The sequence below is a fragment of the Cygnus olor genome, chromosome 5 (genome assembly GCF_009769625.2).
Source record: "Cygnus olor isolate bCygOlo1 chromosome 5, bCygOlo1.pri.v2, whole genome shotgun sequence".
NCBI lineage: Eukaryota > Metazoa > Chordata > Aves > Anseriformes > Anatidae > Cygnus > Cygnus olor.
Window position 1 is genome coordinate 16,165,468 of NC_049173.1, and position 15,800 is coordinate 16,181,267.

The 15,800-nt window shown below is 43.5% G+C and overlaps 1 protein-coding gene across 2 annotated transcripts in view; it reads left to right on the plus strand.

Moving 5' to 3' along the window:
- The window catches only part of PRIMA1 (proline rich membrane anchor 1), a 51,653-nt gene that overhangs the window by 17,887 nt on the left and 17,966 nt on the right, over positions 1–15,800 (plus strand). For both annotated transcript variants that reach the window (XM_040558904.1, XM_040558905.1), the window contains exon 3: positions 10,266–10,395. In XM_040558904.1, coding sequence (XP_040414838.1) covers positions 10,266–10,395 — 130 coding nt within the window. The remainder of the gene's footprint in view (positions 1–10,265; positions 10,396–15,800) is intronic.

Sequence of the window (15,800 nt, forward strand, 5' to 3'; positions counted from 1 at the left end):
TGGGAAGTCAGCCAGGGAGCTTGCTGCTTCCACCCCAGTCATGTAGTTATGACTGAAGCCAGTGTTTCCGTCTGACCCCCAAGGAGGAGGCAAAGTGAGCCAGAATGTAAGACTGCTCAGGAGTCAAAAGCCATTCTGTTTCCTTGCTTTTTCACAAAGCTGTGATGACTTCAGGCAAGCCACTTTGTTTCAATGTGCTTCACTTATGCCTGGGCAACCCGTACTGTCATCTCATATTATTTTTATTTTGGCATTAATGACAAGTTTCATTTTCTAAAGGAGTCTAAAATCTGCCAGGGGAAAGCAGCTCATGAGACCTTCTAAGGTAGCACAGCAGCATTGCTGTCACTCATGACCTCCAGAAAACTGCAAAACTGCCCTTTTCTTCCACTTCTTGCTCCATCCTCCAAAACCATGCACAAAATTTAGCATGTTCCTTGTTTCAGAAGGAAACTATTTTTGAAAAGGGGGAGAGAGGTAAAGAAAGGGGGCAACTGAAAGTGTAGAAAAACAGCGTCTACAGTGTAAAAGCTGTGGGGGAGGGAATTTCTCCAGCATCATCCCACACATGTTTTTATTACAGTAGAAGCTCCCACTGCACAGTGATAGCAGTATCCCCCTTAAAACTGTAGTAGGAACATATGCACAGAGCAGCTGCCTGATATAAAGTTGTCTGCAACATAATGTGATAAACAGAAGTATCATCTGCTACAGGAATAGCTGATATCCACCAGTGTTATTTAACCTAGCTACTCAAGGGAGGCAGTAAATCAGGACAGGCTTTCTGCTGAGCACACCACTATTGCTTGGTAGTAGTTGTTTGTAGTTGTTTACCTGAGTAGCTCATGGCTCTCTGGAAATGAGCCTAAGTTTACAAGCAACAGGAAAGGCACAGGACTAAGAAAAAAAAGAAAGAGGAAGAGGAGAGAAGAGAAGAGGAGAGAAGAGAAGAGGAGAGGAAGGAGAGGAGAGGAGAGAAAAGAGAGAGAAGAGAAGAGAAGAGAAGAGAAGAGAAGAGAAGAGAAGAGAAGAGAAGAGAAGAGAAGAGGCCAAAAAAAAGGGAAAGGAAGAACGACAAAAGAAAGGAAAAGGAAAGAACAAAAAAGGAAAAGAAAAGAACGGAAATTGATATTTGGGGTTTTTGTTTGTTCATTTTTCTCTGTATATGTGTACCAAAAATTGCTGCAAATTTAGGCAGTTCTTACTACATTTAAGCCAGTCTATTCACATCTTGTACAGCTGCAGCCATACTCCAGAGGTGAGGATGGTGGGATAGGACATTGCAGGTCTAAAAGAGTTCTTTGGACTTTCCTCGCTGGGCAGCATCTTCCTCTGGTGCCTGCTCTCTGTGGCAGGATCTCAGGGAACAGGTCCAACAGAGTGGCTTTCTAGGTCAGTGCTCTCTGGGGACTGTCATAATCCAAATCCTTTTCATGATGTTTGGATTTACTGGAGATGAACTTGTCCCAAACTGACTTCATCTGTTATTGAAGTTGTCATCCGTTCCTGCTTTACATTCCTGCTGTGTTTGCCCAGTCCCTCAAATTAATGATGGATGCTAACGTCTCTGGCTTTCTGTGCTGCCCGTCCTGCACCACATTTCCCGCCCCCCCCCCCCCCATACTCTCTGAACAAGCAACAGCATGGCCTTCAGCTTGAGGAGAAAAGCCCTGGGAAGTCATGGTGTTCTGGGAATCTTATATTTTATTGCATTTGCTGGATTTAATTCACTCAGTAAGTACAGCTTTAGCATTTGGAGCTCTTCTTTGGAGCTTGCTTTGTTTCTGCTTCTCAGGGGGAAGCAAGGGGGAATCAGCAGCAGGGCCGGGGCCACATCCTGAGCATTGTGCCCAACCACCTCCATGCTGGACATTTAAAAAGCCATGCAAGCGTACTACTGCGTATTGGGGAACCATCTTGTTCCTCCAAGGTGGTCTGCTTCTCTATGCCATTTCTTTTCTCCCAGGGGACTGTAGGTGCCATTGGGGCACCAGGATAGGGGCAGTCTGTGGCCAAAGCTTTCCAGCCACTGGCTAGATGGGTTTGGTTATGACCACAGCTCACCACAGGGCAAAGGAGCGGCCCTGCGGCCTATGTGGCCAAACCCAGGTTATGTTTCTGCTATGCAGTCTGGAGGCCGAGCAGAGGAGGTGACGGCTGTCTGCAGGCTGTCCCCGAGGCCATACCCAGCCAGGCAGGGAGGGGGCCCAGCCTCTATGGCCTGTGCTGATACCGGCCCTGCCTTTGGCCTGTGGTTTGATGTGCTCCCACAGCTCCCCTCCAGCTGCTCAAGAGTGGCCTGATGCTGTTGTTCATAGGCAACAACTGTGAAGGGAGGTTGATGAGGTGGTTTTGGGACCTGCCAGGGAGACAGCAAAGTGCATCCATTCATATCTTATAGAGCTCCTGTATCTTCAAAATGAATTGTTTTAGACACATGTGGAGGTGCCCCAAATGTGAATGTTTGTGTTTATGTTCAACTCATGCCAGGAATCTCAAGTGCTGAGCAGAGGGAGCAGAAACAGCAGTGGAAGACCCACTGTATGGCACGAATGCACCCACTGCTTTTTGCCCTGGGGAGGGGGCTCCAAGACCCCCATCTCCTGGTCAGCCTCATCTCCCCCATCCTCCCAGGAAATCTTCCCCCTCAAATCCACTAATTTTGTTGGATAAGGCCCAAAGAGTACACATACTACTCCTGTTCCTGAATGCTTTTTAAAACCAACAGCTGAAGATCTATATTTGTATCAAAGTCTAACAGTACCCCACATTTCATTAGATGGCTCTTTGTGAGAGATTTGTTTTTCCATGCTGGCCGCCTCTCCCTCTTAGCAGCCCAGGCTGCACAGTGTGTTGATAACACATGGGCCATCCAAACACATCTGTAACTGTTCCTACGTGACGAAATGCAGCAAACAAGCAGGGGACACTTGAGCTGATGCTGACTCATGGATCTCTCCACATTGCCTGGGGTTAGGTAACAAAATCTGCACCCAAAGAGCCCAGAGCCGTCAGGGGACCGAGCTCCCCACCTTCAGCAAAGTCTGGAGCAGTGCTTTCAGGCAGCATCACATGCTGGGAGATGAGGAGATGGTGGGAGAAGGTCCTCAGCTGGCACCAGTCCCATGCCTCAGTGGACTTCCACCAGTTTACATCACCTGAACTTTTTCTCTCCTTTTCTTAGCTGTCCAAGGGTTCATTTTCATGTACGATTAAGTCAATTGTACATTAATACACTCACTTTGGGATTCGTTTACATTCCTGGAGGGAGCAAGGGGGGCTACAAGAAAGTAGGTAGGAGACCCCAGACCCAGCACTGAAATCAACTTTATCAAAAAAGAAGTGCACATGTGATGGAGGCTCTCCTGGTTTTTCATCTGTTACACAACACAGTGCTTTTGGAGTCGGTGCCCAAGTCCTGGTGTCTGTGTGTGTGTAACTGTTGCTCTGTAGGGCTCTGTAGGGATTCCTGCCAGAACCAACCAGTGTTTCACATTAATTAGGAGATAGATGCATTGCATCCCTCCATTCCATCAGGGTTTGGATAAGACACCTCAATGTGAAGAGACGCATACTGCTGTAAATTCAGCATCTCTCTCCGTGTTTAACTAGACATGGAGCATCCTGAGAGTCTTTTCGTGTACCTGAACATCTGAAATGACATCTAAACCTCTCCGTGTTTTCTGGGCTTGTTCCTACATCACAGTGTGATAAGGGCTGTAGGAACTAGTGGCTTCCCCCTGTTCTACAAATGGAGATGCCAATGTGCAGACAAGTTTTGTGAATGTATCAAAATAACAAGGCAAATAAAAGTAAAAATGAGGTTAGAACCCCAAGCCCCTCCTAAGCCAGCAGATTGGCAGATCTATAAAATATGTGACGTATGTATGGGTCAGCAGTAATGCATTGCCTGTATCACCAGTTCCTTTCAGGTTCCAGCCAAGACTGACAAAACACTTGAGACCCTTGGAATATGAGCCTGCCTTCAAAACACAATCCAACCTTGCTTCCAAGCAAGCAAAATGAAACTGTGTGGCTGATTCAGGCAGTCCTACAATAGCAAGAGGAGTGCTGCAGGCGTAGAGATGGATGGGTTTAGCCTGTTGTGAATATACAATATTAAAAATGGGCAGATGTCTCATAAAGATGATTACACCAGCACTCTTGACCTTTCTGCAAGAACAGAAATAAAAGCGGGAGGAAAAACAATAACCGGTTTTGATTTCTCTTGAAAGCGCTCTTCCTTTTTTAGGCATGAAGTTAGTGTTTTTGTAGGGGGGTGAGGGGGTTACCGTCACCCCTCCACATCATGTCAGCACGTACTCACCAGCTGCTTGGGACCGAGCCTGTGGCAGACTGACATGCTCAGACCCTGGCCAGAGGATGCTTCCCCTGGGACTCTATGTGGGAGCACGGGTCACTGCCTCCCCTATCTATTTGCTGGCTCACACCTGTGTTTTGTTTTGTTTTCTTTGTTTTGTTTTGCTGGGCTGGCTGGTGAGTGATGGCCAGGACAGAAGGGCTAAGTAGTGCCCTAGTGCTGCCTCTCTCCCTTTGCTTCACTGGTGCTGTGGAGAGCTGATGTTCAACCCAGCATGGTCCTCGTGGTGGAAAGTAGCCCCTACTCCCTCCTGGCAGGCTTGGGGCTGTTAATTTCTAGTATAGTGTCATTCCCATGCAAAGAGCAATTAGTCTACAAGCAGTATCGCAATGGAAATAGTAATCCTCATCAAAATAAATAATGGGAGTGCTAAATCTCCAAAATCTAAGCTTTATAAAGTACAGCTGTGATCACTGAAGAAAACCTGAGGATGTATTCAAGGATTCCAAGTCCAATTCTATATTCTGTTGCAGGCAGTACAAGTATGTGTTGTTTTTATAACATACACACAACCACTTAACGGTGATCCAAAAAGACATGACTAAAAACAGCCTCATCACTGACTGGTTGTTTTGTTTTGTTTTGTTTTGAGCAACTCAGGACAATTCTGAGAGTGATCCACTCAGAGATTTGCTAAAGAGAAAGTAGATATTTCTTTATAATCTCATGGAAACTTTCTTTCCAGTGACGTGACTATTATTTTTGTGCCTGGACATTCAGGGAAACCCTCTGTTGCTGAGCTAATCTTTCCTGGCATGCACACTTCTGGCTAGACCCATTTGTATACAAATGCTTGCTAACATTAGAATTGGAGCTGTGTCTTTATGCTGAGACTCCAAAACAAATTTAGTCAAAGAAAGCGTGTGAGTTTTATGTCACCACAAGCACCCTTGAATGTACTCTAAACTTACTTTACTCTAAATGTACTTTTTCATGAGTTAGTTTTCAAGAAGTTGGATCCAGACACTCACAGGTCTGAAATGGGTCTTGATCCATTGTATTGATATGCTGTTTATTTAGGCTTGGTGCTGTTGGGAATAAGGGAAGGCACTGCTCTCAAAGAGTAAACCTAACCAAAATTTGTACTTCATGAACTTTAAGACCAAGGGAAAAAAAGGCATTGTGCTCATGTGTACTTCCCAGAAGCAGAGCATTTTCTTGACTTAATTCTTCTCTTGAGTCAGTGTCTGCAGCTGAATTTAGACTTCTTTTAGGAAAAGTAAACAGTCTACCTTAAACTATTTTTTTCAGTGGAATACTCCACCAGACTTGATAGAGTATTGAGATGGATAATTACCCTTAATGATAATAATTATCCTATTTCTAAACTGAGTATACTCAGTCTCCACTTGTAGTTGAGTACATTCCTGAGTCATTTACAAACTCTACCAGTATCTAGCCCTGTATTCTGGGGGGAAGGAGGGAGTCACTGCTGAAAAACAAATTCTCTCAGTAGTGACTTTCCATGTATAGTTAGACTTTGAGACATAACAGGCCCCTGGCTTTTAACTCAGTTCATCTGTGCCAAACTTACTGTGTAGCGTTACAGTTTCATAGCCTCTACATCATGTAGAATTGCATCAAATGTCATACCAGAGTCTTAAGTTTATCACACCAGCACTAATACAGGTATTTACCAAACCAGTAATCTCCTCAGAAAATATCTGGTCACTTTGACAAGATGTGTTTTCTTAAACCTATGCTGTTTAGTATCAGTTACTTCTTAATACTTTATTAATTGAGTGAGATCTTCAATATTTTGGCAGAATTTTTGTCAGGATGGCAGACTGCAATTGCTTAGCTCACCCTGCTTATCTTCTTTAAAATGTCATCACTTTCCTACTACTTTCCACCCAATGGTTTGTCCAACGTACAGACCAGTGCTTCAGGGCTTAGGAGAAAAAGCACATTTTCCTTGAGTTGCTTTGCACTGTGAAAGTCACTTTCTCTGTCCAGCTGGCTGATCTTGAGACCAATGAAGAGCAAATGGGAATGAGTCGAATCAGGAACTGGTCGTGCTCTGAGCAGTTGAAGCCTCTTGTGTGAGGCCGGTGCTGGGGGCTGAGGGTACAGATGTTGTGGCCACGCTGGCCAGCCCTCAGCTCTTGGTAGCCCCATGGTGATTTTTCTATATTGCAGGCAATGACTTCGGAGCTGGGACGCTGGCATAGGATGGAGAGCCACCCCAGCACGTGGGCATCACAGGGAGAGGGTCAGGACTTCAAGCTCCAGCCCAGAGGAGTGGAGAAGTCGATGTCTCCCTAGCATTGACAGCCAAATGGGGGCCTTTCTGAGGACGTGGCACTTTCCTGGGCACCTTGCTGATGCTTTGGGAAACTTTGCTCCAAGCTGACTTTCCCAGCTGCAGCTCATAGGCATGCAGCACTCCTGTGCCTTGCGCCTGGCATATGGGGCATCCAAATGGGCCAGGCTTTGGCTTCCCATCAGTACGAGAGGATTAAAGCAGCTCTGTTCTTCCTCAGAGGGTAATTGTGACGAGAAATGCATTAAAGATGTAGAAATGTCACAGTAATGAGGGCTATATGAATGCATACTGAGGAAGGCAGAAACTAGCACACAATCAGAAACTTATTGGGAAAAGAGTGGACATTTCTAAGGAAAACAAGATTACCTAGCATTGCAAGGATAAGCATTAGAAATAGAAAATATTTTTTTAAAGCTGTGTAAACCCACCAGCTACTAATAAACAGGCTTTGACTGCTTCCACTGTGATTTCTTGTGCTTCTTTCTGATTGCCTGGTGTGGACCTGGATATGCTGGACCGATGGTCTGAGGCCAACTGTATGAAGTTCAGCAAGGCCAAGTGCCGGGTCTTGCACCTGGGGCACAACAACCCCAAGCAGAGCTACAGGCTGGGAGATGAGTGGTTGGAAAGCTGCCTGGCAGAGAAGGACCTGGGAATACTGGTTGATAGGCAGCTGAATATGAGCCAGCAGTGTGCTCAGGTGGCCAAGAGGCCAACAGCATCCTGGCTTGTATAAGAAGCAGCGTGGCCAGCAGGTCTAGGGAAGTGATTGTCCCCCTGTACTCGGCTCTGGTGAGGCCGCACCTCGAGTACTGTGTTCAGTTTTGGGCCCCTCGCTACAAGAAGGACATGGAGGTGCTCGAGAGAGTCCAGAGAAGGGCAACGAAGCTGGTGAGGGGTCTGGAGAACAAGTGTTACGAGGAGCGGCTGAGGGAGCTGGGGTTGTTTAGCCTGGAGAAGAGGAGGCTCGGGGCGACCTTATCGCTCTCTATAGGTACATTAAAGGAGGCTGTAGCAAGGTGGGGGTTGGTCTGTTCTCCCACGTGCCTGGTGACAGGACGAGGGGGAATGGGCTAAAGTTGCGCCAGGGGAGGTTTAGGTTGGATATTAGGAAGAACTTCTTTACTGAAAGGGTTGTTAGGCATTGGAATGGACTGCCCAGGGAAGTGGTTGAGTCACCATCCCTGGAGGTCTTTAAGAGACGTTTAGATGTTGAGCTTAGTGATACGGTTTAGTGAAGGACTTGTTAGTGTTAGGTCAGAGGTTGGACTAGGTGAGCTTGGAGGTCTCTTCCAATCTAGATGATTCTGTGATTCTGTGACCAGTGAGGAAGGGAACTGAGTTGCGTGAATTAGGGGTCACCTCCACATCAGCCACTCTTATTTCCTGTCTTCAGTAACTACATGTAGGCTGTCAGGAGTCATATACACTATTCTGTTCTGAATGTATCTATTTATTCTCCATGTAAAAATACCGTGATAAACCATGAAGGAGCACATGGTACACAGGCATATGATAGGTGTTGCTTTAGACCCTTTCTCTGCCATTTGTCAGTCTCATTTGTTGTGCTGAAGAGCAGCCCAGTCTCACCACCTTGGTTTGCTCTATGACTAGTTTGGTTGATCCTGCCTTGAAGGAAGACTAGATAGGAACGAGCCTACCAGCCCCATTTTGTATGATTGTATCTAATTGTATGTGGCATCTGCTGATGCATGTGTTTCGTTTGATTTCAGTGGAACTATTTTTGTTTCTCAGGGCAACATCAAGAGGGTAGAGTTGGCCCTAAGACTGCATGCTCCTTCATGCAAACATTTTTTCATCTTTGAAATCCCCTCTGTTATGTTAGAAAATAACAATATTGAAATAACTCAGAAAATATCAGCTTATATCACAACACAATAAATAGTTCCATCTATAGTGAAAACTGACTCTTCAGCTAACATCATGGTAAGAAAGCAGAAATTCTGTTGCTGAAGTGAACTCATTGTCAGAAGAGGAGCCAGTAACCATTAGTTCTACAAATCACTTGAAATCTCAGCTTTGTTTCTTCTCCCCTATTGAGGAAAACAAAACAAAACAAAACAACGCACACACAAAAGAAGAGCAAACAAAGAGAAACAAACAAAGAAAAACACCCTCACAGTCAATGTATGTATAGTAATTTGAAGTCAATATTTGCTAGGCAAGTATGATCATAGTGACAGCATGTGCTGAAGGCTGATTCACCTGAGAAATGTGAGCACTTCGTGGCACCAAATGATGAACTGCCTATAAATTATCAAGCTGATGGCTTGATTATTTTGATTGCTTTTTTACTGCACCAGGAGCTCTTTACCTAGTCTTTTTCTAAGATGCTCCTGCAGATTTCTCAGGATTAATGTTATCAATTCTTCTATAATCATATCACTGGAAAGAAGAAGTACACAGTAATTGTGTACTTCAGTATTTACCTGGCAGAGTATGTGAATGTTTATTCCTAAACAACAGACATAGGATGCATAGAGGATGTCAGCTCACAATAAATGATATAAGTGTGATGACATATTTTAATTTGTACAGCTGTTTGTGATGTGTACAAAAGGAAGTACAGAATATAGGATATATCAAATCATATAATTAGACTTTAAAAGTGCCTTTTGTTATATTTGATTCTCTCCTCTGCTTTATGAACATGCAGATTTAGTCATTCCCATTAACTGATTTATTATTAAACTTCCTTTAGCAAGACACAAATTCTCATGGAGGTTTTGTGGTTGTGTACACTGGGGGGAAGGGGCTCTTCCACCTCTGCAATAACCAGTACTGCTCTTGGCGTTGGCTGTTGCTCACCATCCTTCAAGAAAGGTGTCCCTTAAAGTATGGGAAAAAAAGAATATTGCTCTGGAAGAAAAGATTTGAGCTAAATGCCACCAGTATTACTTCTGATGCAAAATACTGCCTGTTTTGAGTAGTATTAAATGCACAGTTCTAGCCCTAAGTTGAATAAGAAAAATTCAATAACAATTGCTTATGCTTTCATGAGTTAACATTTCGTAAGGTTAACATTTCTTAAACATCGGACAATTTAATTGGAAGGAAGCTTGATAGCCACAGTCCTCTAAAAGCAATTAATAAATGTAATAAAATTCCTGTTCTTTTAAAACAAATTCCCCCTCCTTGCTCCAAGGTTACAACGATAGCGGCTGTGATACTGATTGGTAAGCGCTGCTGCTGCTCCCCGATAAACCTCCCCTAATGAGGTTTGAAAGCCTACCCTTATCAGCATGACGTCTCTCTAAGACTAAGGCTGATGCAGCAGGAGACGGTGATTGTGGAGGGGGTAGAGGTTTCCTGCGGGTAGCAGAGCTGAGCCTTTCTCCTCTGTGCTGGGTACCAGGCTGCAGACAATGCTGACACAGAGAGCTTGGTCATCTGGAGACCATGACAAGAAATATCTAGTACCAACAGGGAGGTTGACTGCTTGAGGTGAAAAAAAAATAAATGTCCTAAACATGAAATAAACTCTTTGCATGTATCAGTGGCTCTGGCATAGTTCTATTATATGGATGACTAAAGTGTACCTGATTATACAGTACGTATGTGGGAGAATTCATGCATTTTTCCACACTCTCTTTACAGCTCCCAAGTCTACCTTCTGCCCCACTGAAGAGACCTGGTGGCCAGGCCTGGTTATTATCATTGCAGTATGCTGTGCCACACTAGTGTTCCTCTTTGTAGTTGTCATCATTTGCTACAAAGCCATAAAAAGGTAAGACTACAGATGCTTTTAATATGCTTTGTGTAACGCAAACCCACAAAGACTGACCCAAGTCTTTGCTAACACCTTGTTTTTTTCAAAGGCATCCTAAAGGCAAAATGCAGACAGAGGCATCCTATGCTCAAAGTGTTGGTTTTGTTTGGTGGTGGTGGTTGCTGTTTGTTTTTTTGAAAGTCTCTGCTTGTACCTTTTCCTGCCTGTGTAAAGGACAAAGTTCAATGCACAGCCATGGGCATGAGGAGGAGAAAAAAACCAATGGGACAGAGCCTCAATGTTCAGTTTAATGTGAATTTTACCAAAGTTAAAATGCTGTAGGGTGCTGAGTAATGTCGATAGGTTTTTGATTTAAAATGTACACGTGGGATGTGAGATTTTTTGGCCCAGACCCATCACTAATTTCAGCACTTCAAATTGATGCAAGCTATTCTAACCCAAACTCTAGGGTCGTTTGTGTAATTTTTCATTTGGAGACTGTACCTCTGATTTATTCTTGCTTCAAAATGATCATCTACAGAATCAAATTCAAAACCTGCTTCCTTTAATTTAAAAGCCCATGTGAAGTCTATGTACAACACTGTGTGTAGCAACAATTTCAGCTCCCCTACTTCTGCCTCTGTGATAGATGTGCTTGCATAGATCCTAGGCAGTTAGAAAGTATTAACTTCAGTTACACAGAAAAATGTCACAGAGAATCGTTTCTTTAACTAAAGATTTCAACTTTCTGGTAGAAAAAGTCAAAACTTGAAAATCTGTATGAAGACTCCAACTCTAAGTCCAATACATTGATTTAGAAAAGGAAGTACCTTGTGGGAATTGTATTCTCACAACTGGACAGTTTCTTTTCTCCTCTGTTGGTCTGAATACTGCTCTGAGGACACTCCACAGCTGTGTTTTCATGGTGTCACTGTTTCATACAATGGGGGTCTCAGGCAGGGGTTATAGCACAGGTGGGTGACCAGGCTCACAGATAAGAGTGCAATATTCAACCCATAACTCTCATTAGATACTGCGGTGACATCTGAGTCACAGGGTTTTCAGAGGGAAAAAAAAAAAAAAAAATAGTTTTCATGAAAAAGTTATTTGCATTCAAAGCAAATGCAAGACTTTTGATGAGCCCCATCAGGGATATCATAATGGTGAAGCATTGCTCATACTTTCTGGTTGTCTGAAAAAATTATTCGGAATTTGAAGGATAGCATGTCCAAGAGCATCAAAAGGGAAGAATTCAAACAAGAAAGTCTGCATATACTATCTTACTAAATTTACATAAGTATTCTTGCTATTCTAGCTTAGTTTAAATGAATGCTTATTACTTTTGAGGAGTTGGTAAGCTTTCACTCTGTCTACTGTACTTTTAGAAAATCATCTACAGAGGACTGAAACTGGAGTCCTACTGGATTGGTAACAGTGCAAAATTTCTTACTTGTAGTTCCTAATCTACCTTGGACTGTTCACAGTGGATTGGTTCAGTTCCATGTGGGAAGTTGTATTTGTTTCAACAACAGCTATTGTATTTGTCTGCCTAGTGCCAAATTGTGAATGATTTCTGCCAAGGCTGTAAAATATGCCTACGGGAGCAGTAACTCTCCAGGGCAACTTGTGCCTAGCAAGAAATTGCTCTTCAGATCTGCTCTCTGCTGCTGGTAGATGGGAGGTATGGAAAAGAAATTTAATCAGACAAATTTAGAGCTGCCTTGAAAAGGCTGTGGGAGTTCACATAACCAAGTCTCTTGTGTTTCATGTCAGTGAAGAATAATACATGTACTTGATGAAGACACCAGTTATTTGTCAGCAGTGTGAATATCAACATACAAGTCTGCAGCTTGAACTGGCATTAGGCTCAGAGAAAAATGAAAATTCCTCTTAGATCTTATTGTTGACATTCACACTGCTGACAAATGCTAAGCTGAAAACTGCTGAGATGTGGGATGGACAGCTATAAAAGAAAATCTTATTAATTATATTTTTACAGACTAAGTAGAGCATTGCTTTTCATCAATGAGTCCTTTCTTAAACAACTCTGTCAAATGGATGCCCTGAAGTGCCTGGCAGCCTCCCACAGTAGTTCAGGTTCCTTGAACCATTGTAAAGTGTATCTATTGATAAGCCCTAGGAAATACGATAAGACACTTCACAATAGAAGCATATCTGTCTTCAACACAAAGTATTATCACATATTGTTGAGCTGAATTGGTTTTAGCTAGTGTGAGAAATCCTCCACTCTGTCTTTTGCTGGCTAGGGAAGGAGGGAGGGGGTTAATCTGGGTGATGCTGAAGCTGAGTCCCTCCAGCATGTTCCTGTCCCTGGGCTCTGTAGCTGTGCTCTGCCCCATCCTTTCTCACACCTCCATCCCACCAGCTCTTCTTTCCAGTCCTCGCAGGCTCCCATCCCTGTGCAGCTCCTGGAAATGGGGCTTCTGTCATTGCAGCATCTCTGACAGGTCTGGCTCCCACCTCCAGGGCAGCGTGTTGTCTGCTTACCATCTAGATTGGATTAGAACTTTTATACAGCACAACCCTTGCTGTCCAAGGAAAAGCACACTCAGTTTGTCTCTTTGTAGAAACCAAAAAGCAGCCTGAAGACCCCACCTTTACCCACCCTGACTCTTTCTTACCTGTGGGTGAGGATAATGTTGTGTCTCATCGCTGAACAGCATCCCTTCCTTCTAGTGCCATGTCAGGCATGTCTGTGGGTTCCAGAGGTGGCACAGCTTCAGTTCCTGGTCGCTGAGAGGGCAGTGAGGGAGACCAGGAGAGTGGCAAGGTTTGATGAGAAGGGACTGTTTACAATGTCCATCACAAAATGACCCTCAAGCCCCTCTCCTGCTCAGTTTCCCCTCTCTGAGACAGATATCAAGCTGTTTGCCCACATCTCAAGGGTGTCACCTAGGTTCACCACCCGCTCTCTGGTGAGCAGTGGAAATGTGGAAGTGGCAAGAATTATCATTCAATCACATGCTCTGTAAAACCTTTCAAGTCACACACCAGAATTTTTATACAGGACTTTTTTACCTCTTCCTGGAGGAACCAGGGAAGAAGATCCAGATCTTCACATTTGGAAACCTTCACTCTCATGAGAGCCTGCGGTGCAACAGAGACTGGAAGTGCCAGTACACATGGAAACTGGCTTGCCAGCAGCAGATAGTTCAATATCTTTTTTGGAGCATCAGGAAAAACATTTAAAAATTCTTGCCAGCCAGCCCATCAGCTAAAAAAGAGTTAAACCAAACTAAAAATACAAAGAACACACTGAACATGATCTCCTTGTAAGGTACACCTATCCATGGGTAAAACTTGTACTATCATCCAATCTGAATTAAACTTTAGTAAACATATGTGGTATATATCTCCCAGTGACAAATCTGTATTATGGATTATGTATTGCAAAAAACCTAACTAGAATAACTTGATAATGTGATTCCAGATTTCTCTGCTTGTTAGTCTTCCAAATAAAGTGGGTTTTACAGCCTGGCCTTCAATGATTTCAATATCCTATTTAGCCTAAAGCATGAGTCTCAGCTTAATTAGCAGTATAAGCACTACAGAGATGCTGAAGAGTGAAATAATGGCAATTACCTGGTTTTGGAGGGTGTAGCAAGAGTTAAATATCTTAGCTGGAGAGTGCAGGCAGAGTTTTATTTGCACAGAGCTTGGATCTGTTGTATTAATCCCTCACTTTCATAAGAATCAAATTTGAAGTAGAAAGAAAAAGAAGAAAAATCCTATTGTGCTTAATTTAAAATCTCATTTACTGGTTTCAAAGAGCTAGACCCAATCCAACTCTCTTGTGTCTGCTTTTCTGTAGCATCAAGAGAGGGAGTGCCTGTCCTCAAGGTATCATAACTCAGCTCTGTTTTTATTTGATCTGTTTTAAAAATGTTTATCCTGAGGTTGTTTGTTTTCCCTTGTGAAAGCTCAAACTTCAGCTTATCACCAATTTTGGTGCTAAGCATTTTTGTCATAAAATACAACTTAGTGAATTGGTGCTTCTTTGTATGAAATATCTACCAAAACCAAGCCAGCATGCTGTTATTTCCATCCCCACATCTCCCCTGGAAATATTCAAATTCTCCAGTATGAAATGGTCATAAGAAATGCTGAAATCCATTCCTGTGCTTTCCGGTCCATGAGAGAAATAATACCAAAATATCTCAATGAGCTTTAATACTCAGAGCACTGCCAGACTTTTGGGAAGATACCTATGGGACAGCTCTTCAAAGGCTCTAAATTTCCTGTGTGTGATGCTGGGGTCTGCAGAGTAGGGTGCTGCATGGCTAGCACACTGGTTAAAATGTATGCAGCTGCATGGATCGAGCGCTTGGAGAGATTGCACGTGATGTTGTGTTGTGCTGCAGTATGGTTATACATGTGGTGACAGCACCCCCAGTTTTGCAGTAGAGAAACAGATATTTTCTTTGGTTTTGGTGGCAGAGGGATATTTCCTCTTTTAAAAAATGTGAATTTTCTCTTAAGAAACTTTTCACAGGCACGTTAGAAAAAAAAAAAATTGAAGGATTGGCTGAATGTTTGGCACTTTGTGCAGGCAGTAATCAGAGTCTGTGACACCTTTTGTTTGCAGATTTCTATGAGAGACGTAACCACTGGCCAGGGCTCAGACCCATTATAGGCAGTGGGACTTCTCATTTCAGGGGTAAGGAAAATGCCCTCGCAGCCAGCAATTTCTGTAGCGCATACCATGACTGAATGAGCAGGTGAATTACTGGTTCCAAGTCTGGGCTACCTCAGGTATTTCTCCAGCATTTCTCCATCTAAAAATCTACCGCCCTTTCTCTTCCCCTGGAATACAGTCACCAAGAAGTAAAAGAAGGGGGTCCAAGGATAATTCATACTTTAGCATAGGCTGGAGGAAGCAAGGTCATTTCAGTATTACATGGTTTGTGGACTGGACTTGGGTGAGAGCTCTATGAATGCAAGCAGCTCTAACAAATCTTCATCTGGCAAAAATCAGTGCAGCTTCCAAAACAATCTGTGGAGCTCTGTGCCTCTTAATCAGCTCTGGAGGTGGCTGCCTCCTGAGCTTTTTTCAACATCTTACCATGTAAGCACCTGAACCATGGTAAGACAGTAAGACTGGAGGGAAGTGGGAAGGAAACGCAGTAAAGAGGATTAACAAGAGTAGTTTGGTAAATAAACAGCTGAAACGGGGGAGAGCGGGACTCGCATTTTGTAATCCTATTTTTGCAGCTCACTGGTGTGTCAGTGTCTTGCTATGAGGGGAGTGAGATATTTACATAAAAGGGAAAAATAAATCCCTGGCTCTGTATAACATTAAGATACTGGAGCCATCTCTCAAGTCTCAAAAGCGAGGGCAAAGCTGAGCATCCAGGTCTCTATGCCAGCTGATGTGCAGGCTGTGCAACCTGACAGGAGGTGTT